This window comes from Myotis daubentonii, chromosome 17 (assembly GCF_963259705.1).
Source record: "Myotis daubentonii chromosome 17, mMyoDau2.1, whole genome shotgun sequence".
Taxonomy (NCBI): Eukaryota; Metazoa; Chordata; class Mammalia; order Chiroptera; family Vespertilionidae; genus Myotis; species Myotis daubentonii.
In genome coordinates, this window is record NC_081856.1 from 29,296,433 (window position 1) to 29,322,173 (window position 25,741).

General features: G+C 40.9%; 1 protein-coding gene across 4 annotated transcripts in view; it reads right to left on the reverse strand.

The window, feature by feature from the left end:
* DEPTOR (DEP domain containing MTOR interacting protein) overlaps positions 1 to 25,741 on the reverse strand; it is a 129,452-nt gene that overhangs the window by 69,038 nt on the left and 34,673 nt on the right. For all 4 annotated transcript variants that reach the window (XM_059671816.1, XM_059671818.1, XM_059671817.1 and 1 more), the window contains exons 2-4: positions 24,762 to 24,940; positions 23,573 to 23,696; positions 1,515 to 1,693 (exon numbers count right to left, since the gene is read on the reverse strand). In XM_059671816.1, the coding sequence (XP_059527799.1) occupies positions 1,515 to 1,693; positions 23,573 to 23,696; positions 24,762 to 24,940 (482 nt within the window). The remainder of the gene's footprint in view (positions 1 to 1,514; positions 1,694 to 23,572; positions 23,697 to 24,761; positions 24,941 to 25,741) is intronic.

Consider the following 25,741-nt stretch of genomic DNA (forward strand, 5'->3'; position numbering starts at 1 on the left):
CCAGTCTGTCAAGCTTTCAGGTAGCTCCACTGATTATATATATATATATATATATATATATATATATATATATATATATATATATATATATATATATACATATATATATATTTATATATATATATATATATATATATATATATATATAGTTGATAGTATTATAGATATCTCCCATTGTCCCCTCTTTTAACCCCCTCCTCTCAGCCCCTACTCCCCTCCCCCGCCCTGCCCAGGTCTTCACTACCCTATCGCCCATGTCCATGGGCTATGCATATAAGTATATAAGTTTTTTGGTTTATGTCTTCTTGTCCCCTTAACCCCCACATCAAGGTATGTCAGTCTGTTCCATGCCTCCATACTTTGGATCTTATTTTGGTGGTCAATTCATTTTGTTCGTTAGATTCCACAAATAAGTGAGATCATGTGATATTTGCCTTTCTCAGATTGGCTTATTTCACTTAGCATAATATTTTCCAGGTCCATCCATGCTGTCCCAAAGGGTAAGAAATCCCTCTTTTTTATAGCTGCATAGTATTTCATAGTGTAAATGTCCCACAGCCCACTGACATCTTGACTACAACCTCATGAAGACCTCAAGAGAGATCCATCCAGCTAAGTCACTCCCAAATTCCTGACCCACAGAAACTGTGTGAGAAAATATTATTTCTTATTATTTTCTGCCATTAAGTTTTGGGGTCATTTCCTATGCAATAGATAACTAATATAGTTCTTAGCCATAGGTTATATTGCATCATTATGATTCAGCCCAAAAAGGAAAGTGAAAGTTTTATGAAGGTCATTTGGATTACTTCTTCACTGTGGCAGCTCATTCCATGCATGGTTCAGCAAATTTTCTTTCTTTTTTAATTTAAAATGTATTTTTCACTTAAAGTTTACATTCATATTATTTTGCATTAATTTCAGGTATACAGCATAGTGGTTAGACAATCATATACTTTACAAAGTGTTCCCCCCTGATATTTCCAGTACCCACCTGGTATCATGCATAGTTATTGCAATATTATTAACTATATTTCCTAGGCTGTACCCCTGTGAATATTTTGCAATTATCAATTTGTACTTCACATTTTCCACCCAGTTCCCCTAAGCCCCTTCTCCGTTTCAGCAAATTTTCATTCTCCCCTTGCAACCAACATTGTGAGAGGCATTAATTCCCCTTCAGACCTGACCAGATTAGTTCCTGTAGTCAGCTGGGTATGGGAGTAATGTTAAATCATATCGAATATTAACTTTTTAGAGATGCTACAAGGATCTGCCTGCCCTCTTTAGCTTCTTCCCTCATTTTTAAAAATAATATATCCCAAAGAGTGGAAGTTCCTTTAGCCTGGGTCCCAAAATGAGAAGGCATAGAACTTGACCTCTAGCTAAGCTGAGCCCAAGCAGAGGCACAGTTGACTTATAGACCTATGAGTGAGAAGTAAATGTTTATGGTGGTAATCCACAAGATTTCAGGTTTGCTTGTTACCACAGCAAAAACTGACCCATACACTCACCATGCTGTATGATGCCATACTCCATAAGCCGGTGGCACAGTTGCTCTGCCTCTTTCCTTGTGGTGGCCTCACCTTCCTGAACCAGCCAATCCAGGAATTCAGATGCCATGAAGGTGCGCTCATACTTGACTCCCTCCTCTTCCCGGGGCTGCAGGAGTGTGTGTTCAGGGCTCATCAGCCTGGGAGGGAAAAAGGGACAAGAAATAAACCTATACAAAAGGAAAAGAGCTCATTTGAAATCCTACATCATAGGCTTCTGGGTGGCATCACAGCAAAGTTGTCAGACAGACAAATATGGCTGTCATGTGCTGCCACAAATGTAATTTTTAAGAGAAGGATCTGCTTCAGATGTGAACAAGATGCTTTTTCTCCTAGTAATTAGAGAAAAAAACAAAAACTGAAAATGCCATGGAAACTTTAGCATTAGCAGATTGCATTTGGTTTAGCCATCTTGAAAAGAAGTTACAATTTACTAAGTCCCACCCTACCTTTCTACAAAGGCTAATATTTCTTTCCCAAAGGGATTAGTCCATTTCCCAAATTGCTGTTCTATTTTGCTGTGGACTGAAGGTCTGTGTCTTTCCAAAATTCATATACTCAAATGGTAATGCCCAATGTGATAGTATTTAGAGATGGGGCTTTTGGGAGGTGATTATTTCATGAAGTCGGGGCTCCCATGATGAGATTACCACACTTACAAGAAGAGCTACAAGAGCCTGGCCACCAGATAGCTCAGTTGGTTAGAGCACCGTCTCAATACACCATAGTTGTGGGTTCAATCCCTGGTCAGGGCACATTCAAGAATCAACCAGGGAATGCATAAATAAATGGAACAACAAATCAATCTCTCTCTCTCTCTCTCTCTCTCTCTCTCTCTCTCTCTCTCTCACACACACACACACACACACACACACACACACACACACACACACACACAAAAGAAGTAGCTACAAGGCTGCTTTCCCAGGGTTAGTAACAACTGAGTTGGTGTGAGCAATAAGGATTATATTTGATATAATAATGACTAAGCCCTTCTTAGAAGATGGAAAGGACAGCTGCTACATATACATCAACACTAGTGACAAAATCATAAGACATTCTCTAGTCTCATGCTTCTTCCCAATACGACTTCACTGTTTCTCCCATCAAGAAATTGAGTCTACTTCTTCTTCCCTTGAACCTGGGCTGGCTTTGTGAACTGCACTGACCAGCTGCATGGAGCAGAAATGACATATGAGACTTGCAGCTCCCACCTTCACCCCCTTGCAATGCCATGATGAGATAGCCATGTAAGAAAGCAAATCCTTGGAGCTCCAGTGGCACAATCAGTTAGCGCGTGATACTTATACAGCAGTGCTTGCAGAAAGCAAATCCCACCTACTGGAGGTAAAGAGGTCACAGAGAGAACTGAGATGCTCAGGCAATAGCCAGCACCAATTCTCGGACATGTGAATGAGGCCATCCGGACCTTCCTGCCCAGGTGACTCTCCAACAACCATATGAATGAGCCCAAGATGAAACCAATAAGGGAAACTCCACACAACCCACAGAATCCAGAGAAATAATACATCATTGTTGCCTTAAACTACTAAGTTTGGGGGGGAATTGTTTTACAGGAAGAGATAACATTCATACGAATGGGCAATGGCAAAAAGATGTAAAAATCCAGAAAAAGAGTCACATCACACCACACGGAAAGTACTGAAGGAACAATGAACAAATATTGGAAGATTCTGCAGCAATCAAAAATAATCTATGCACCCCTATGTTCATAGCAGCACAATTTTACAATAGCTAAAGTTTGGAAACAGCCTGAGTGCCCATCAGCAGATGAGTGGATAAAAAAGCTGTGGTACATTTACACAAAGGAAAACTACACAGCTATAAAAAAAAGAAGAAACTCTTACCATTTGCAACAGCATGGATGGACCTGGAGAGTATTATGCTAAGCAAATTAAGGCAGTTTGAGAAAGGTAAGTATCACATGATCTCACTCAGATGTGGAATCTAATGAACAAAATAAACTGATGAACAAAATAGATCCAGAGACATAGAAGCTTGGAACAGACTGTGGAATCTCAGAGGGAAGGCTGGGTGAGGTGGGGAGAGATTAACCTGGGAATTTCTATGCATATATGCATAACCCATGGACACAGACAATAGTGTGGTGAAGGCCTGGGAGGGGCAGGTGCAGGGTAGAGGGGGTCAATGGGGGGAAAAAAACGCACAAGGGGGACACCTGTAATACTTTCAACAATAAAGATAAATTTTAAAGAAAATACTGAAGGTTCTAGAAATAAACTGCATGGAATAAAGCCACATAGAGGTAGACCTGGGAGCCTACATTGGTAATGGGACTCTAGAAAGGAGAACTGAAGAGCCCATTTATATGCCCAAATAAGAATACCACCATTTCTTCATTTCTTTTGACCCTCAAATAAGGTATTTTGGAGTGAAAATAAACTAAAATTAGCCTCCTAAGATTTCCAGTTTCGTACATTATTTCCTCTAAGAAGCTGTCTCCAGTTCCACAAATATGGACCACGTGCCCCTTCCAAGTCCCTTTTCAGAGCCCTAGGGGAATAGCCTACTCATAATTGTAAGCTTTCAGACAAAAAGGTTTACAGATGTTTCTAGCACAATAGGTGCTCAAAAAGTATTTCCTGAATGAACGAATGAAGCTCATTTTTATGCATTGCCCGGCTATGCATCATTCTCTAAGAGAATGATTAAAAACGACCCCCTTAGGATGACCCCATTTGGAGGTGAGATGAATCAAGAGTCTCCACCTTAGTGATTTAAGATGCAGACACAGACGCCTGGCCTTTATCTCTGTTTCTAACCATTCTTCCAGCTCAGAGATTTTCCTTTCAGGGTGGTGGGGGGACAAATGGATGCAAGTTTACTGGTGTCACTTCTTATAATCAGAAACATGACCTGTCAGTCCCCTAGAGCTCCTGCTAAGTAGCTGGTGGCCCGCAGGCAAGTGGTTGGTCATCTGCTGCTGCCAAGAAAAGAGACCAGTTGGCAGGCCTGCCTGGATTAGCTCAGCTTGCCACGTTATTAAAACATGCACCACCACCCTTCGCTCTTCCTTATTTCATTTCCTCTTAAAATCAAGTCAGGTTCCTCTCTTTAAGACAAAGCCTTTCATGGGATTTGATTTTAGTATTCATATGTAGTCACAGTGGTAAAAGTAAGAATTTGATTTAGTATTTGTTCCAATTATGTTTTGCTATGTAACAAGCTATTCCTAAACTTGGTGATTTTAAACAACCACCATTTAATTATATCTCTAGATTCTGTGGGTTGCCTGGGGCTCAACTGGGCAGTTCCGCTATCAGTCTCGCTGGAGGTAACTCATGCAATTGCAGGCACACTGTGGCCAGGACAGGGGTGTCTGGCCCTATGTTACTCCTAAGTCAACATAGTTTTTCTTTCCAGTGAGGCAGGCTGAACACTGAGGTAGAGTTGAAGAGAGAGGACGCAGTTACTGCCAGGACATTTTTGTAGTTTTATTGTGGTTATAATTCACTTACCATGCAATTAACATTTCATATGTACAATTCAATGGTATTTGGTATATAAAGAGAGTTGGATATACCACATTCACATACAAATTTTTGTGTGGATGTACATTTCATTTCTCTTGGATAGAAACCTAGAAGTAGAATTTCTGGATCATATTGTAGCTCTATACAGTTTTTGGAGAAACTACCAAACTATTTCCCAAGGTAGTTGTTCCATTTTACATTCCTCCAGTAAAGTATGAGTTCTAATTTCTCCACATCCTCACCAACATTTGTTATCATTTTTTTCTTTTTTATTATGGCCATACTAGTAGGTGTGGAATCTCAATGTGGTTTTGATTTGCATTTTCCTAATAATTAATGATGTTGAGCATGTTTTCATGTGCTTATTTGTCCATTCAGACCCTTCCCCACTTTTAAATTAGATTGCTTGTCTTTTTATTATTAAATTTTAAGTGGTCTTTGAATATTCAAGATGCAAGTCTTTTATCAGACATGATTTGCCAATACTTTCGTCCATTTTGTGGGTTGCTTTTCACTTTCTTGGTGGTATTGCCTTAGTCCAAAAGTTTCTAATTTTGATATCATCTATTTTATCCATTTCTCTCTTTTGTCACATGTGTTTTTGGTGTCACCTTTTGGAAGCCCATGAAGATTTACTCCTAAGTTTTATCTAATTATTTCATAGTTTTAGCTCTTGCATTTAGTTCTACAATCCATTTTGAGTTAATGTCTCTATAAGACATGAGGTAAGAGTCCAACCTCATTCCTTTATATGCAGCTATTCTCTTGTCCCAGTACCATTTGTTGAAATGACCATTCATTCCCTATTGAATTATCTTGGCACTCCTGTCAAATATCAGTCATGCCAGGCCTTCTTAATGCCTAAGTTCAAAGGACACAGATGTCAACTGCCCTGAATTACTAGTATATTTGTTAAAGCCATCAGACACATGGAGAGGGGACACATATACCATCTCTTCATGGAAAGAACAATATGCACAGATAGCAAAAGGTGGAAATGTTTGGGGCCATCTCTGGAGACTAGCTACTATATGGCTTTATTTTAATTTGTCAACTGAAAGGCAATTTCGGTATGTATAACTCATTCACAGTTTTATATTGTCTCTTCCTCATTTATTTAATATTTTTTACTTTACTTAAAGTGTGGGATAGTTTTAAAGGCATGCAATCTAAAGGCAAACATAGCTTCAAATCCTAATTCTGCACACTTGTTAGCTAGATGACTCTCTTCTCCAAGTGTAAGATGGGGATAATAATGGTACATCCTTGAGCAGTTGTGTAGCTAAGTGTGATAGTGCAGGAAAGGCTTCAATCAAGGTCCCAGTACACCATAAACACTGAATACACTTCAGCCATGATGAAGATGGTGATGGTGATGATGATGGTGATGATGACGATAAAAAGTTTTCTAGATGGAGCCATTATTCAAGAAAGCCGAACACCTTTCTTTGTGGCAAAATGAATTAAGATTGTGTGTGTATTTCCACAGATAAGCATAACAGTTCCATTTTAATTAGTCATCAGAAATGTGTATGATGCTCTGAAACTCTTAGATTTGATGAAACAAATTCATCTTTAGTCAAAATTATCCTGTGCTGGCCTACAATCAGGACATAAAGCCACAGGCTTTTCAAGGTGTCAGGCATGAACACTACTCACCTCATGCAAGTACTCACCAGATGTTGAGCGTGCATGTGAGCTGATGGCAACCTTTCCTGGTTATACGTGACTCAGATTTCCCAGACTCTCTTTACCCCGGGGGAAGGCAGCATTACAATTGAAGGAACTGCTACATTTAGGGGCCAGTACAGGAATAGAAAGAAGCTGATAGCGATCTCCTTGTACATTGAAAAAAAATTTCAAAAGAGCTGAAAAGGCCCTATATAACGTGGGAACATTTGTGAATGGTATACAAGGGCACAAGCTAGAAAGGGAGTAAAAATGACCCATGGGCTATAACGCCAAAAACATGTTTTAGATTTTAGAGAAAATGCTTTTAGAAAAGTTATGTGTTAATGTAATGATATGTTATTTTTAAAGCAAAGCACACAACTCTATATACATAATAACTATTAAAAATTAAAAACGCATTCATCCAAATAGTAAAAGTGCTACTCACCCTGGGGGTAAAGTATGAATAATTTTTCTCTTCTCTCTTAATAGAGTTCTCTATTACTCAAATTATTCCCCAGAGAGAGTGTATGAAGTACACTAGGGAAATGTTATCAATAAAAAAGTAATGTTAAGGTTAAGTTTATGTTTAACCAGATGACTTGTTCCTCACAAAATACTTACATTAATTCCCTAAATAAAGTAGCTCCCAAAGTACAGATTATGTATTTATATGTATGCTTCCAACATACGCTTTGAATGTATAACATTGACTCATATGATTAGCAAGAAAGTATTAATTAGGGATAAATGCTTACATGAGCACTGGTATTTAGGAGCACTACACTATTAGCTATAGAACAGACGTAACACAGATTGACATAATTTTCATAATAATTAGGTTTGAAACTAGTAAACAGAAAGCTGTCCGGGTAATATTTATGAGTAAAAATATTACATACTCGAAAAGGTAAGGGAAGGGGAGGAAAAACAGCATTTTATACTCTTTGCCAACATATCCTTTACTTTCCTTCACTTATCTCCACATTATACACTGAATGAAACACACTCATTTTCATCTTCATTCCTTACTAAGGCTATTCCCTCACATCCTCCCTCCTTCTTTTTCTTGGGGAAATCCAAACTATTCTTTTTAAAAAAAGGCTGGGCTCATTGTACAGTGATACAGGCTGTTCACTGCACCAGGGAACCTGGCTTCAGGGAAACACAAGAGCCAAAATCCAGCCCCAGTTCCTCAAGGGCAGTTCTGTGTGGACATGAGAGACTGCACCAGCTTGAAGGCAAGGTCAAAAGGAACCTGGTTCTCATTTGCATAAAGGCACTAAATGAGAGAGTGGAGTTCTGTGTTAAAAGGCTAGATCAATTATTAACCCCAATTTGAAAGTACTCCAACTAGCCCTGCTTGAGTGGCTCCATGGTTAAGCATCGATCTATGAACCAAGAGGTCATGGTTTGACTCCCCATCAGGGTATATTCCCCGGGTTGCAGGCTCGATCCCTAGTAGGGGGCATGCGGAGACAACCAATCAATGATTCTCTCTCATCATTGTTTCTATCTCTCTCTCCCTCCCTCTCCCTTCCTCCCTGAAATCAATAAAAATATTTTTTAAAAAGAAAAAGAAAGAAAGTACTCCAACTAAAGAGCAATCAATACAGACCTGGCCTGTACGGTTCAGTGGATAGGGTGTCAGCCCCAGCACCAAATTATTACAGGTTCAATTCCCAGTCAAGATACACATCGATCTTTCTTTCTCTCCCACAACGTCCCTCCCCCTTCCACTCTCTAAAAATCAATGGAAAAAATATCTCTGGGTGAGGATTAACCAAAACAACAACAACAAAAACCCAATCAATACAGATCTCTCTCTCTTTTTTTTTAACTTAAAGACAGTACCATGGTTTCTATATCCTCTCCATTTTTAATGCACTATATTGACCCCTCCAGCTAAACTAGAAACTTCTGAAGGATAGACACCTCATATTAAATGCTTTTTATTTCTCAGAAAACCCAGCCCAGGGAGGGAGTATATATTTGGTGTTTAATAAATATTTGTTCAGCAACTAACTGGAAACTAAGACTACTATAAGCAAGAGTCCTGGAGAGTGCCAGATGTCTTTGAAGGTAAAACCCTTCCTCTTTGCTTGCTATTTTAAATTTGCTAGAAGCCAGAACTTTTTAGTGCTGGTCTTATGCCCTGAAGTGACTGAGGTTCTGGAATCTAAGTTGTGATTTTCACATTCTCCATGGTTTTGAGTGTTGTCTTGTTAAACATTTTCAGAACTTGAATTAGCTTCAGATAGAAGCTGAGTGCAGAGCCCAAGTCCACGGCTTTCCTAAAAGGCTGCATTCAACTCTGGTTTCATAACCATCAAATTACACAAGAAGGGGAGACACCAAGCACTTTTATGATGAATTCAAATCCCTGTGAGCCTTTTCAAACATTTGTCAAGGGAAGCTGGGTTCTAAAACATATTATAAAAGCTCTTTTTAAGGAAATGGCTATTATTTATTTTGGAAGCTTTTATAATTATTAGAAAATAGAAGGATTTGTTGCCAGAAACAAAGAAAGAAAGGGGGTTGAAGAAAAAATTTAGAGGGAGTAAGATGAAGTAGTGAAGAAAAATTGAAGACAACACCACCTAGGGAAAATATAAATATATACATATGAATATATTTTTAAAAGGTAAAAAAAAAAGTGATAAAAAAAACTGAACATAATGACAAGTAGGGACAGGTTAAAGGGCTGGTGACAGAACAGCTCTGTCCTGCATGTTTGTGGAAATGGTGTGAAACAGGAAGGGAAACAGTCTCTGCTATTTTTTAAATCAAGGTTTCAAATTGTATAATCATAAGTCTACCTCTCTCAAAGCAGATTTAAAATCATGGCCTTGAGATGTTTATGGTCAACTGATTTTTTTAAAATACGTTTTTATTGATTTCAGAGAGAGGAAAGGAATGAAATACCTAAATCTACCAGAGGGAGCTTTAAAGCTCCAGGTTAAGCAGAAATGGAAGTTGGCTTTGAGACAGTGAAAGGATACAGGCTCAAGGCACAGCCAGTACAAATGCATTGTGTAAGGAGAGATCAGGACAAGCAGCTCAGTGTTGAGTAGGGTCAGGATGGGGCAGGGGTGGGGGTGTTTGTGACCACAAAGTAGATGGAGATAAGCTTGAGAGATAGGCAGCCATTCAGTCAGAAAGGCTTCCGATCCTATCGGTGACAGAGTAGATAAACTCTGAGCTCAGGCGTGTCAATGAGGATGACAAAGATAACACACAATGGCTCTTTGGTATGATGAAGTTCAGCCCCATGATGAAGTTCAGTCCCCGTTTGGCTTTTTTTTATGGCAACAGTGCTTTCAACTCAACAACTGTATCAGCACTTAATGAAGACCCCACCCTGGGCTGGTTACTGGATATACACAAATAAGTCAAGGTTCCTACTCTGGAAGACCAGGAGGAAACAAGGTAAACAAAGTTCTTGAAAGCTTGAAACTACTCTTATACACTTTGATTTTGCCCACCTGCTGGAAACCAGTGGAAAGTTATCAGTACCAAAGGACCACAGCTAACCTTAGTCTAGAGCAGCGGTTCTCAACCTGTGGGTCTCGACCCCTTTGGGGGTCGAACAACCCTTTCACAGGGGCCACCTAAGACCATCGGAAAACACATATATAATTACATATTATTTTTGTGATGAATCACTATGCTTTAATTATGTTCAATTTGTAACAATGAAATTGGGGGTCACCACAACATGAGGAACTGTATTAAAGAGTCGCGGCATTAGGAAGGTTGAGAACCACTGGTCTAGAGGAAATGGGATGAAGAAACACTCAACAAACTGGAGCCAGTGACCTTCACATAGATCAGCAATTTTCAACCTTTTTTATCTCATGGTGCACATAAATTAATTACTAAAATCTGCAGCACTCCAAAAAAAAAGTTATATTTTTATGCTGATCTGATAAAAAAAAATTGGTATAATTTTGATTAATTCACACCAGACGGCTATTGTTGTGTTGGCTGTTGTCATTTTCTTGCTTGACAAGAGGTCAGTGTGCCTGACTAAATGGTCAGGTATTGCATGTTTTAAAAATTCTTGCGGCACACTGGTTGAAAATCACTGACGTATATGCTAACCACCTCTCAGTGGTCTCTTAGCACAGACTGGAGGGGAGAGAATGGTCTGCTAAAGGGAAATGTGATGAAACGATAGACTTCAGTCTTTCTGAATTTGTCTGCCCTGGTGCAGGAAGGAACTCTAAGGAGTACAAACCCCAATGCCACGCAAGAGGAATCTGGGAGTGAGCTTGTTGATTACCATCTCTTCCTCTCTTGCCTATTAGCACGAAGAGTTCCAGAGAGAGAGTGACAATGGGAAGCAGTCCTGGGGTTGAATCTCTGAACTGTGATGTCCAAGCTGTTGTTGGGCTCTTTATAGTGTTTGTTCTTATATGTATTGAGGATAATAATGCTTACCTCAACGGAATTGTAAACAGTAGAGCTAATCTGTATAAAGCATGTAGGGTAGTACCTGGCACAAAATAGCAGTGAACAAAAGATGTGCACACACACACACACACACACACACACACACACCACACTTCTGAGACTTGACTCTTGTCAACTTTTGCCAATCCTTGTCAGTTTGGGCAATAGTCCAAACCAGCCAGAAGAACCAATTCCAAGACTCTGGGAGAGGAGGTGCCATTCAAGTGATGGGTGAAACATACAAAAGCCAAACAAGTTCAGTTTCTTAAAAGGATAGTTTATATTCTAGAGAATGCTAACACTAATGCAAAAGTGCATTATGCTAAGCGAAAAAGTCAGTCAGAGAAAGATAAATATCACATGATCTCACTCATTTGTGGAATATTGTGAACAACATAAACTGATGAACAAAAACAGATCCAGAGACAGAGAAGCATCGATCAGACCATCAAGTCTCAGAGGGAAGACAGGGGGAGGTGGGGGGAAGGTGGAGAGATCAACCAAAGGACTTTATGCATGCATATAAGCATAACCAATGGACACAGACACTGGGAGGGTGAGGCACAAGTGGGGGGTTGGGGGGGGGCAATGGCGAGATAAGGACACATATGTACTCTAAAAAAAAAGTTTGGGCAGTGGTTCCATAAGTGTTTTCAGTTTATGAAAATGTATTGAACAGAACACTTATGATATGGGTATTTTATATGTATTACACTTCAATAAATTTAACTTTATAGCTAAAGTTTTACTACAAATGTAACTGTAATAAAGTTAAAAATGTTATCTGGATTTTTTTTTCTTTCTTTCTGGTTGACTCTTTTGTTAGGGGCTCTACAATTACTCAGTGCTTTTGTCACTTTGGTGCTTTTTGTTCATTTGGTGGAACAATGCCTTTGCTTATACTCCCCAGCTTTGCGTGAAAAAAATATATATAATTAAGCAGGGGTGTTTTCATTTAGCAAATAAAGCAAGAAAAGCAACACAGACACTTCACCTCTTGGAATCTCTGTGTTAAAGACAAAGCCACCTAGTCCAGGGAGCCTCCACACAGAACCTGAGAAAATGGACGAATACCCACCTCCCTTAAAAATCTGCAGCCCCGTCTCCCATGTGTATCATTCAAAAAGACCTACTTTTACGTTGCTTCAATACCTGCCTCTTCTCGCAGAAGGACATCCCCCTCTTCTACTCTGTGTTATCTCTCCCCCTCCCCCATTTGTTGCAGAATTTTGGGGGAAGTCTCACCCAGTCCCATCTGCCTTGATCCCCTCAGGCTAGAATCTCAAAACTTAAAAACCAACAAGAGCTATTTCCTCCAGAAAGACTCTGGGTTCCTAATCTCTACCAGATGGAAGGAAATGACCACTGACTTACCGGTAAACTGGTCATTGGATTCTAAGACTGCTAGAGATAGTATTCTGTTTCTACAGGTTCACTCTGAATTTAAATGTTTAATTTTTAATGCCAATTGTGGGAAAGTAAAGAGCCTGCACTATGAGCAACTTTTGGCCAGAATTACTCTTCAGCAACCGGAGATGTAAGCCATGTTACTTGGCCCATCTCAAGTTCTCCTTCCTCACCTATAAATTGATGGTGAAAATTTCTCCCTCTCAGGGATGTAGGTGTAGAAAGAATTTAAAGAAATAATGTATGAAAAGTACTTGGGGTGGTGGCTGGAGCAGAGAAGTGCTCAGTAAATAATGGCTATGATTATAATTCTTATCCTTTGAATATTTATCATCAGAAGCTACCATGAGTAAATACAATCAGAGTGATCTTACAATAGCAAACATATACTCCTAGTTTCACTCAAATTTGAATGTTCTATAGGCTAGGAAAAAAGGGGGGGGGGGCTGTCCATTGACTTCTTTCCTAAATATGAATGACCATTCATCCATTTATACATTCATCTTTTTACCAAACATTTATTGGGCATATGCTATGTCCTGGACATTGAGGCTCCAAAGACAAAAAAAGGACTCAGAAAGGTTGACTGTCTCAGTCAGTGGCTGGGAAAGAACTCTGACCCACACCTCTCCAACTCCAGAAATCTTAAATGGTTTTTCCAGTCTGCTAAGTTGAAAAGTAACTACAGAGATAGATGGACAAAAATCGATGCTATGGAGACTTGGTTCATAGCCTTGCAATCACACAGGATTAGGAAAACTTGGCAGAAGTCACCAGTACAGTCGATCTTGATCAATGAGCCTAGTCTACTATTGAAGCAACAATGTTTACCTTTAAATCAAGTCATTTCTAAATAATCAATCAGAACTAGAAATCTGTAGATGACAATTGAGGGCTGATGACTTCTGTATGTATCCTATCTAATAATAGACAAACATGATAATTAACCATACCTCTGTTACGCTTCCCATTGGCTAATCAGGGTGATATGCAAATTAACTGCCAACCAAGATGGCAGCAGGCATCCACGCAGCTGAAGTGAACATGAGGCTTGATTGCCCCGGCGATGGAGGAAGCCAAGGCTCCCCGGCTCTAAGCTACACTCAAAGCAACAAAGTTTCAATTATAGAAGCTAAACAAACCCCAGATACCTGCTTTCAGCCAGCTGGCCTCGGAGCTGGAGCCGCAACAAAGTTACAATTACAGAAGGTAAATAAATCCCAGAATAAAAGAAAAAAAAGAAAAAAAGGAGAGACTGGAAGCTTCAGTTGCAGGCTTAGCCTGCCTGAAAACAGCCCTCAGCTCCTCATCCAGGCTGGCCAGGCACCCCAGTGGGGACCCCCACCCTGAAGGGGGTGCGGGCAGCCTGAAAACAGCCCTCAGCCCCTCATCCAGGATGGCCAGGTACCCCAGTGGGGACCCCCACCCTGAAGGGGGTATAGGCAGCCTGAAAACAGCCTTCAGCCCCTCATCCAGGCTGGCCAGGCACCCCAGTGGGGACCCCCACCCTGAAAGGGGTGCAGGCAGCCTGAAAACAGCCATCAGCCCCACACCCAGGCTGGCCAGGCACCCAAGCAGGACCCCCACCCTGGTCCGGGACACCATTCAGGGCAAACCAGCCGGCCCCAACCCATGCACCAGGCCTCTATCCTATAGAGTAAAAGGGTAATATGCAAACTGATCCTAACAGCAGAAAGACTGGGAATGACTGGTCACTATGACACACACTGACCACCAGGGGGCAGACGCTCAATGCAGAAGCTGCCCTCTGGTGGTCAGTGAGCTCCCACATGGAGGAGATGTGCTCAGCCAGAAGCCAGGCTGATGGATGCCAGTACAGCGGTGGTGGTGGGAGCCTCTCCTGCCTCCTCAGCAGCGCTAAGGATGTTTGACTGCAGCTTAGATCTGCTCCCCGCTAGCAAGTGGGCATCCCCTGAGGGCTGCCAGGCTGCCAGAGGGATGTCTGACTGCCAACTTAGGCCCAATCCCCTGGGGAGCAGGCCTCAGCCAGCAGATGGTCATCCCCCGAGGGGTCCCAGACTGTGAGAGGGCACAGGCTGGGCTGAGGGGACCCCTGCTGAGTGCACAAATTTTTGTGCACTGGGCCTCTTTTGTATTGTTGATAGTATTACAGATATCTCCCATTTTCTTCCCTTTTCCCCTCCTCCTCCCAACTCCAACCCCCCCTCCCCCTTGGCTGATGACTTCTGACAAGCACAGCTGACCTACTACCTGCTGGGCATATGACCAAAGCTCTAATATCATTGCCACATATTGTGTAGGAGGGGGAGGGTGGCATTGTCAAGAGACAGCAGGGAGAATGCAATTTCCAAAACCTTGACTTGGTAAGAGATAGGAAACACACTTCTTTCAGGCCCATTTACAAATCTATCAAGTTGCGTCCTGTTTGCCACTATTTAGCGGTGTTCATTATCACTATCGCCTGTATTGAAGCTGTAGAATCTTTGCAAAATGGAAGCTACAGACTGAAAACCAGTTAAGATCATGGTCTCTGGAGCTGGAAATCAGGCTTCAAAATGTTGCCCATTCCTGGCCAGTGTTGCTCAGTGGTTGAGCACTGGCCTATGAACTAGGAGGTCAGAGTTTGATTACTGGTCAGGGCACATGCCTGGGTTGTAGGCTAGATCCCAGTGTGGAGTATGCAGGAGGCAGCCAATCAGTGATTTTCTTTCATCATTGATGTTTCTATTTCTATCTCCCTCTCCTTTCCTTTCTGAAATCAATAAAAATATATTTTTTAAAAATGTTGCCCATGCTTTCTAGCTGTGTGAAGGTAAGCAAGTTAGTTCACCTCTGCCATCTCAATTTCCTTATTTGCCAAAGGGAGAATAGCAGTATTTGTCCCACTGGTTCCGAATGAGGCTTTAATAAGACAACACATGTAAAGCACTTGGTGCACAATAAACATCAATGATGCCCTATGTTTGCTGCTTTCGTCTTTATCATCAGAAACTCCAGGTTTATTCCACTATCTCTTCAACTCCGGTTGAAGAAAAAAAACCACGGGCCCCAAACTAGATTAAATAGCTGATCTAATTGCAGTTTCAACCTCTCCCAGAAACATAATCTTAATCAACTAGTATGGAATTTTCTGGTCAAGCATCAGTTATCTGTCACATGGGGCCTCTCCATCCCCCACAGAAAGGAGAGGCAACCTATGATAAAAACCTTCCTCTTTCCCCAGAGATGTCCTGCCCCCAAATAATCCTTTCTTTTCTTTCACTAATAGCTCCCTGGCTCCACCCTTCTTACAACAAAAACCTTCCATTTTCCACAACACTTCCAGTTGTTAGACGGGATGCTGCCCAAGTCATGATTTGCTTAATTAAGCCAATTTTTCCAGTTTACTGCGTTGAATTTTGTTTTTTTTAACATTCCTCTGTACATAGAATGAAACCACTTAAAATTTTCTTCTTAAGTTATGGGTAAATACACAGAAGAGGTGGCATGAGAAGAGATGATGGCCCTTTAATTTGTGCCTTTTGTTTTAGCTGTTGAGAGATGGGGCTCACACCGCTTCCTATCTTGCAAGCAGAAGCATTGACAACTTGTGTCCCAGACTAGCTTTTCAAGAATGTCTGTGTAATGAACAGGCTTGGACGATAAAGGTAGTGTCTTCCCTCTGGAACAAAGGGGCAGATCTGCTATGGCCCAATATAATACAGATAATGTCTCCTCCTTCAAGCCGACCAGAGAGCAGGTCTGCTTGAAGACTATTACAAAAGATTCCGGTTCCTCAAGCTGGGGATTCCTTTTTTGTAACCCAGCCCAGGCAGGTGCCATCTGGCCCTGGTTGTGCTGCTCTGTGGGAACAAGGCTTGTGAACTGGTTCCGAAAAAATGATGATACTCTATTATTATTACTGCTGAAGGTAATAAACCACCCTTTGTCCCTAACACAGGGGTCTTATGTCTTCTTTCAGCATCCATGAAGTGACAGCCAGCAAACTTGCTTGCTTGCAAGTAGGGTAAAATGTCCAGACACTTAACAGTTCCTGGCATTACATATACTGTATCATAATCAACCCCTGACATCCCAGATAAGAGGTTGCAAAAGGTAACAACTTTTAACCCACTTTCTTTGCAATCTTTGGACACTCTTCAAATAAACCAAGAGGGCAGAAATCATTTATTGCGAGATTCTATGAGGTTACTAATTAATTGGGCAGCACAGGTAAACTGTAAAAATGTTGTCCATAACATATTAGAAAGCATTTCTATTAAAGTTTGCAAAATAATTCAAACATATTTCCATAATTTGAATCAATTTGCAGAGAGAGGATCTCAGTCTGAAAAGTACATCTATACCAGAGTTGGAACAAGATGGAGTCAAAAGCCTGGAGACTATTTTTTTTAATTCCCACTTCATGATTTAGGGTGACATCATTCATTAAATCTCTCTCTAGCTCACCCCCCCCCCCCCACACACACACACACACACCCATCCCGACCATGGGATTAAGTGTGTCTACTGGGCATAACTGACTCACAGAGTTATATGAGGATCAAGCATGTTAATGTATAAGATGCTATTAAACTCTGAAGAGGCAAGACAAGGTCAACGTCTGGAGAGCCCTGCTTGTCATTAAAAGCAAGCTCTCCAGAGCTCCATCGCGGTACAAGTTGGCAGTTCACAGCCATCCAAGCCTGCAGCGTCCTTTGTTCATTCAGTAAATACTTACTGTGCCAGGCACTGGGAGGGGACAGGAAAAAGGTCCCAGGGGCACTTGCTAGAGAAACCTCTGATAAGATAAAACACACAAAAGGGCTTTTCTCCTTTGGACACACTTTCTCCCTTATATTTCTTTTCCGTCTGTGGAGGAGAGAATATAAAGGAAGCAGTGGGGACTTAAGAGAGATTGAATGGCATACAGGCATTTAAACCAATTCTTCCAGCAGGTCTCCACTCCTGGGCAGAATAGAGAGACTACCAGGGGATGGAGAGAGAAACACCTGCTGCTGAGAAAACCAAAAGCCCTTTAGATAAAAAAACTAAACCAATGTTTCTATGAACCAGACCTAGAAGGAATTTAACTCCATGTAAGACTGAGGTTGAATTAGAGCTGAGAAGTCTCCCCCAGGTCTGAAGATAAAATCATGCTTAGTTTAAAATGTGCGGTTCAACTATTCGTTTGAGTAAGGGAAAGTCCAAATTGTACCTCCGACTCATATTCTCTCTTAGAGCTAATTCTGTTTATCAGTCTATAGAATACTTCATAATCTAGAGTTTGACTTTTTCTTAAAGAGATCTATTTTGCTAACTGCTGAAAGATAATCATGTTTTGTAGTTTGGTGCATGCATCCCAAATATCTTCTAGCATGTGAAAGGAAGTGCACCCAGATGCAATGTCATTCTTTGAAGTTACAGATACTGATCCTGCTTATAAAGGTTTTACTCAAAAACGAAAAAATTATACTCTTTGGGGAGAGTGTGAGCCCTGTTCATGTGCTGTGCATCTAGGGGTGTCTGTGCTCATGGGAAATTAAGTGGGAAATTGTCAGCCCCTCCTGGAGAGATGCCATGCCTTACTCTTTGCATCTTCAGTCCACAGTGAAAGGAAGGTTTAATGAAACCTTGTTGATGAAAAATGCATTGTGCTCCTGATGTGCTCAGACGGATTCCTCAAAATGACAGTCTGGGCACTGATCCAGGAGCACACACCCTCTCTCACACACTCCCTTCAAGCTGGCAGCAGGAGCTGAGCAATCACGCTGAGCTCAGCCCTGTTCTGTGGGCTTATACATAGTAATTCATTTAATGTCCACAAGAAATCTCTGAGGTCAATATGATCCATATCTCCATTTACTAGATGGGCAAGTGGAGGCACAGAGAGGTGAAACCACAAGCCCAGAGGATCAGAGCCAGGATTCACACCCAGGTAGACTGACTCCTGGACTCCTAAGTACTACGCTAGGCTAAATTTTGAAATAATGTAAGACTAAGAGATATCATTCATCTATATTATTATTTACTACTCTAATAGCAGCCGCTAACATTTCTGTGAGTCAAGCACTGTGCTTAGCATTGTACAACCATATTTCATTTATTCTTCCCAGTAGCCTGTGCATGTGGGTTCTGGCCTTATCTCCATTTAAGGCTGCAGATCAGAGAGGCTCAGCACCCTACTCTAGGTCACAGAGCAAGCAAGCTGTGAGGCTGAGACTGGAGACCAGGGTTGTGTGACTCCGAAGCCCACACCTGCTGTCACTGACTGCACAAGAGGATTCATGTCACCAGCTCACCGATAACTTTTCTCACAGTGAGACAACTTGAAAGGGCCAGCATCTGCCCCTTGACATGTGTTCAAGTACCTCTGAGTGAAGGTAACTGGAGTGACAAAGACATTAAGAGGTAGTAGAGCCCGGCCGGCTTGGCTCAGTGGTTGAGCATCGACCTATGAACCAGGAGGTCACGGTTTGATTCCTGGTCAGGGCACATGCCCGGGTTGTGGGCCCAATCCCCAGTGTGGGGTGTGCAGGAGGCAGCAGATCAATGATTCTCTCTCATCATTAATGTTTCTATTTCTCTCTCCCTCTTCCATCCTCTCTGAAATCAACAAATCCTATACAATAAAAGCATAGTGTGAAAATTGTCCCCTCAACCAGGAATTTGTCCAGGAATTCAACCAGGGGGCGGGGCTGGCCAGGGGAAGGGAGGTAGGACCCAGCCAGCAGCTGCTAGGGACCCTACCAGTGCACGAATTTCATGCACTGGGCCTCTAGAGTGTGTGTGTGTGTGTGTGTGTGTGTGTGTGTGTGTGTGTGTATTTTTTTAAAAAAAAAGAGGTAACAGAGTCACTACATTTTAGTTTTTATACCCCCCCCCAAGATTTATCTTATGAAATATCTGACTGAGAAATACCATGGAGGGTGAAAAAGCCAGGGTGCCCCCAAATCAGCAAGGCTCAGCAAAACTACAGCCAAAAACCACTAAGTTTCACCAAGTCTATTCATAGCACAGAACAAACAAGCAAAAGCAGAGCATAAAGGAAATCCTGACAACACAGCTAGCCCCTCTGAGCTGCTGGGTGGTTGTGGAAGAGCAGTGGTCTACACACCTGGCACCCCGAGGTCAGGTGACTCTCTGTCCCTCTCCAGTTGCAGTCACCACCCAGAAATGACTTAACTGCTTCAGGTCCTGCAAGCTCCTCCTTCTAGGGCCATAACGTAATGCCCCATCTATTTTATGTCATTATTTACATCATCATCATTATCATCAACATCATTTACTATTCTATTATTACTCTATTAAGGAAGTTCAGAGAAAATAATCTAATGGAAATGCTTTGAAGAGCTTAAGTTATAAAAATAAATAAATAAAAAGGCATTGTTTTGATCACATTGACCACAAAGATTTACCATGAAGGGAAATCATTTCCCTCTCTTTTGCCAGAGTCTGCTTAGAATCCTGGAATATTTTCAATAAAATTTTATAGAAAGTTCCATACCCACATATTTACAAACTCTGCCATGCATTTTAAGATAAACTACATTTTGAAGTGAACATTGATTTTATTCATATGATCTCCACTAAAGGAAAAAATTTATTAATGGCCTAGTAGCAATAAGTTTGGACTCTGAGCTCTTGGGTTCAAATCCCAGCTGATTTTTACTAAGGAGGTGACCTTTGGTATGAGACTTAACCTTTCCCTACCACATTTTTCTCATCCATAAAATGGAGACAATGATAGCATAGAGGTTGTTATGGTGATTAAATAAAATGGATTTGTCAGGATGTCCAATACAGAGTTAGCAATCAACAAATATTATCAGTTTTCATTTTCTTAAAAAGAAAACAACAAAAGGAACATACAGGGTGGGGCAAAAGTAAGTTTACAATTGTGAGTACATGAAACACAGAGTGTATTCTTGTATAATTATTTATTGTATTATTTTCCATATGAACAACTGTAAATCTATTTTTGTCCCCCCCGCCCCTTGTATTTTGCAAGACCTTCTTTCACAAATGTTAGGGGATCCTAAAATAATATAAAAAAATACTTGAAAAGATGAGCTATGAACAAAAGCAGCAATGCATTTCTTAATGTTATTTTTTAAAGTACCCCAAAAGTTACAAAATAATAGTACATGCTGAGATTCATGGAAAAGATGTCCAGGGAAACAAGAAAAATGCATACCATAGAACTACACTAAACAAAACTGATCAAATAGATAAAGTACGCCATCAATTCCAAAGAGCCTAACGTTTGTTCCATGCATGACCCAGCAACCAAAAGTAGGAGCCAAGCTTTGCGAGGTGGCAGCCAGTTCATGCAAGGTTAAGTACTTATTAAATTACTTTTCCTAGCGCTAATTTCACAAGCAGTTTAAAGAAATAAATCTACTTGGAAATTGAGACGGTGAACACTAATGACTGGAAAGCCAACTGCACACAGGGAAAGTACAGCAATATTGATCAATTCATCCAGGGATCGAAGAGTTTATTCATACTTTTCAGCAAATATTTACCATCTACATCTGGTGAGGCACATGTGAAACCATAAGACATACAAAGAAAAATAAAGCAGTCCCTACCCTTATGTTTCATAATCTAACACAGTAAACACATATGAAATTTTAATATAGCTCTTTGATGGGTAAAACACAGTTACAGCACCTAATTCAGTCATAAGGCGATATGGAAGGATTCGCAGAGAAGGTCATAGTGAACATGCAGCCAGGAGGAGTGAGAGTGAACTAAGAAAGGGGGTAAGAATAGTCTCAAGAGTCTTCCAGGCAGAGGGAACAGCATATACAAAAAGTACATCATATGCTACTTCTCTCCTCCCTGCTCTCCAAAGGCTTCCCACTATACTTAAAATCCTCAGTGCACATCATGGCCTAAAGGATCCTATATGATCTGGCCTCAACTCATCTCCTACTATTCTTCCCTTACTTCCTGCCCTCTGAACACTCTGGCCTCCTTACTGACATAAGATACACCATGCACATTCCTGCTTCCAAGCCTTTATTCTTGCTGTACCCTCTGTCTGGGATGCTTGCTCTTCTACCAGATATCTGCAAGGCTCACTTTATTCAAATGCAGTCTTTTCAGGGAAGTCTTCCATGACTCTCCTATCTGCCATACCTCACCACTCTCAGTAAGTCTCTTTTTCTTTCTAGCACTGAAAACCATGTATTCCACTACACTCCTCTTCACGCGATATCCATTTAGTGTCTATCTCTTTAATTAAATGGTGCCAGGGGCTTTGTCTGTCTCTGGTTCAGGGCACATTTCCAGTGCCCATAACTGTACTTGCATGTGTTAAGAGCTCAATGAAACTTTTGTTGAATAATTAATGAATTAATAAATGGCCTGAAGGCTAGTCCAGAGACACACAGTTCAGTGTGAATGGCGCATAGGATATAAAGAGCTGGAGTAAGTCTGTTTTCTAGAAGCTATGACAACTCTCTTTTATTTTCTTATTTTGGTCCTATACCCATTATACTCATCCCATTGGCAAGAATAGTTCTGTATCAGACATTTTCAGTTATTGCTAATCCCAATTCCCTCAGTATGGTTACCCAGATCCCGAGAGATCAACTGTAGCTAGAAAAGACTGTCACAAAACCCCTGGCTTCCTTCCTTGGAAATGACATGTATGTTTTTGACAACCTGGAATCTTGTAGCTTGAAGTGATCAAGATGGTAATCTAAATACCCAACACCTGCTAGGATTGTCCTAAAGGAACTAAGAAAGTAAAATAAAACAGCAACAAAACATATAGACACACTCAGGTAGACAATGGAGGTGTTGAGGGATCCCTTCCATTCAAATTCATGTGAGTCAGAGAGATGAGGGTTTTTCAATTCTTCAATATCGGAAGCAGATGACAGGCAAACTAGTACATATTGGGCATTAAGTGGTTGGACAATCCCAGCTTGAAACAAAGGTGAACAGAACTGGAACAGAGGCAGGACATAGGAGGTTCATAGATGGCCATCACTGTCATGTTAATATCCAAAATGGTTTTCATCGATGGAGTCTAATGACATACCAGAGTTACTCAGCTAAATACTTAAGTATTTGACACAGCTTATTCTGTTAATTACCACACAGAATTATACATCTAGGAGGTGGGTGCTATCATTACTTCCATGTCATAGAAGAGGACACTGAGGTTTATAAAGGTAAGGTGACAGGGCTAGAACTCAGTCCTTTCTGGCTCTTAACCATTATTTGACCACCCAGGCCCTCTCCCCCATGCACCAACCCACCCATCTCAGAGTAAGCTCTTTTATGTGATAAAGAAATATGTTCAACTCCCTGAACCCTGAAAGGCAAACAGAGTAAAGGGCGGGGAAGCGGGGGTGCCATCACTCCTGCACTCCTTTCTCTTATGGTTGCCTGGGAGGATGCGGGGAAACAAAAACAAGGAAGGTAGGATGGACTAGGAACCATAGAAATAGCAGATCAACTCAGAGATGACTGGGGAGAGTCAAGATCCACCAACCAAATACTCCTGGGCTACAGTATATTCATTTCTCAAAATGCTCTGAGATTCTTCCTCTACCTTAAGCTCTCTCACTACTCATTTCTCAACCTGAACTTGGACTTCCACTGCACTTGACACTGCATCTCTAGCCATTTACAAGACTAAACTTCCAAGTTACACAACAGTGTTTTAAAGAGAGAATGGGCAGCTGCATCTTTTGATTGCAAACATCAAGCTCCAACCTTCTGTTTTTACTTCTGGGGTTTTGTTAAATTGACCTAAATATAGAAAACACTATTTAAACAAATTCTTTATTAAGAATCTTATGAAAGTGATGTAATTTCTGGCAAAGAGCAAAGCAAGTGAGTGAGAAAGTTTTCTCATTATTAAAGGAACAGTTATGTAACCATCCCACATGGAAGAGCCAGGCTGAAGTCAAAATGATAAAAGACTAAAATAGCCTTGCTTCTCTCAAAAAGTTAAGGTTACAGTGGGGGATTTCATGTGCAACATACTTCTCATATAGCCTCTGTCCTCTCATGAAGGCCTTCACTTCGTTGTCCAATGGGAAGGTGCCGTCATCCTTTCTAAAGCGGTAAAAGAGTTTGACATCCTTGAATTCCTTGTGCTCATCACACACTGAAACACAATATACAGAGAGGGGCAAATAAGAAAAACAGATAATTCTTATTTATTTACTCAAATGAATTATAACGCTAATTAAGATTTGTTTTACTACCTAATTTCTCAAGCACGCTACTCTGACTTAATACATGTAGAATATTTAGTGTGGTGCCTGGAACAGAGTGAGTGCTCAGTATTATTAGCTATTATATCATCATCATCATTATCTATTAAAAAGGTCACACAAAAACAAACAGACAAAAACAACAACAAGAAAAGGTCACAAAATTCAATTCATCATTCATTCCACAAACTCTGCTTGAGCATGATATCAGGGAAGGCATCAACCATAAAGAATGTGAAATCTAGCGAGAGAAAAAAATGTCAACATGTAATTAAAATAGGATGTGATAAGATTATGAAGGAGGTGAGGAGATATGGGGGCCCAAAGAAGGAGTACCCAGTACCCCAGGAACCTAGCTTTGGGGACTGGATGTTTCTCTAAAGAGTTTGAATGTAAGTGGAGACGTGAACAATGAGTAGCAATTAAGCAAAAATGAAGAGAAAGGGAATTCTAGCCTGAGAGAATACCAGCATGTGCAAGATCTTGGCCAGGGTTAGCGATTTTAAGGAGACATGTTCATGAATATTCATTGCACTATTGAGCGTAACAGCAAAAAGTTAGAAATAACCTCAATGTCCATAGATAAATGCATGATGGCACAATTATACATGGGATATATAGCAGTGAAAATAAGAAAACAGTAGATACACTATCAGTATAGATGAGCCTCCCCAAAAGCACATTGATCAAGCTGCAAACCAATAAATACCCATCTCTATAATGATTTAAAAACAATATGACATGTTGCAAAAAGATGCACATACAGGAAGAAGAAAAAGTATAAAGAAGTTCATGGAAATAAACCCAAATGCCTCTTAGAGAGAGGAAGGAAAAGAAGCTGGGGAAAGGTTCACAGGAGGCAATTAAAGTCAAATGTTTTATTTTGTAAATGGGTAGGTTTATAGCTGGAATAAAGATGTAGTCCTTCATTTCTCCTTTAGTGTCGCCTCACTCACCATGATGAATGATGCCGCGGTCTGCTAATTTCTGCATGAGTTTAATTGCTGTCTCTCGGTCAGAAGCCTCTTTGTGCTCAATCAGCCAGTCAATCAGTTCTTTGGCGACGAAGCAGTTTGGGTAGGTTTTGAGATGATGTCGCCTATCTTTAATAACCTTTTCCTCATGCAACCTGAGCCTGGAAAGAAAATTTGGCAATCATTTTAGAAATTTTGATGACAACACAAATTATTAAACCCATCCCAGAGAGCAGTGACAGGATGGAAGCTCTGAAGGTACCAGAGTGGCATCCAACTATTTCAGTGTCAGTGAGTGACTGCCACACTGTCGAGCCCTGAGGCCCTGGCGAGGGATTCCATCCCCAGATCTACAGGTGATACAGGTAAATGGGAGGGAAATACAACCAGACAACCTAGAACTCTCCTGCCACTCAGGAGGCTGAAAAAAGCTCTCCCACCCCTCCCCTACCTCACTCCCTTTTATTTACCTCTTCACCAGGGGGCTTACAGCTTCAACCAGCCAACCAACAAAAACTCTAGAAACTTGCTGAAACTGGGTATTTCCTCTTCATTGCAGATTGCTCAGGGTCCACCATATTTGCCTTCTCAGTCATTCATAGAACAAATATGAATTTATGACAATGTCTATTACCTGCCCATTAGGCACTTCAGGGCATTAGAGATATACATCAGAAAATACACAAAGATTCTTGCCTTTATGGGCCTTGTTTTCTATACAGGCAACAGTTAATCCTTTCATGAGGTTTATTAGGTTCCCGGTGTTGATTTGAGCACTTTACATAGATTGACTCAATGTTCACAATAACAATCTAATCAGAAGTTATTATTGCTATCCTTTTTCCTCCCTCCCTCCCTCTCTCCCTTCCTTCCTTCTTCCCTTCCAGCAGAGAGAACTGAGACTTGCCTATGACCACTTGCCTAACTAAGATTTGGACCCTGATGGTCTCATTTCAGAGTCC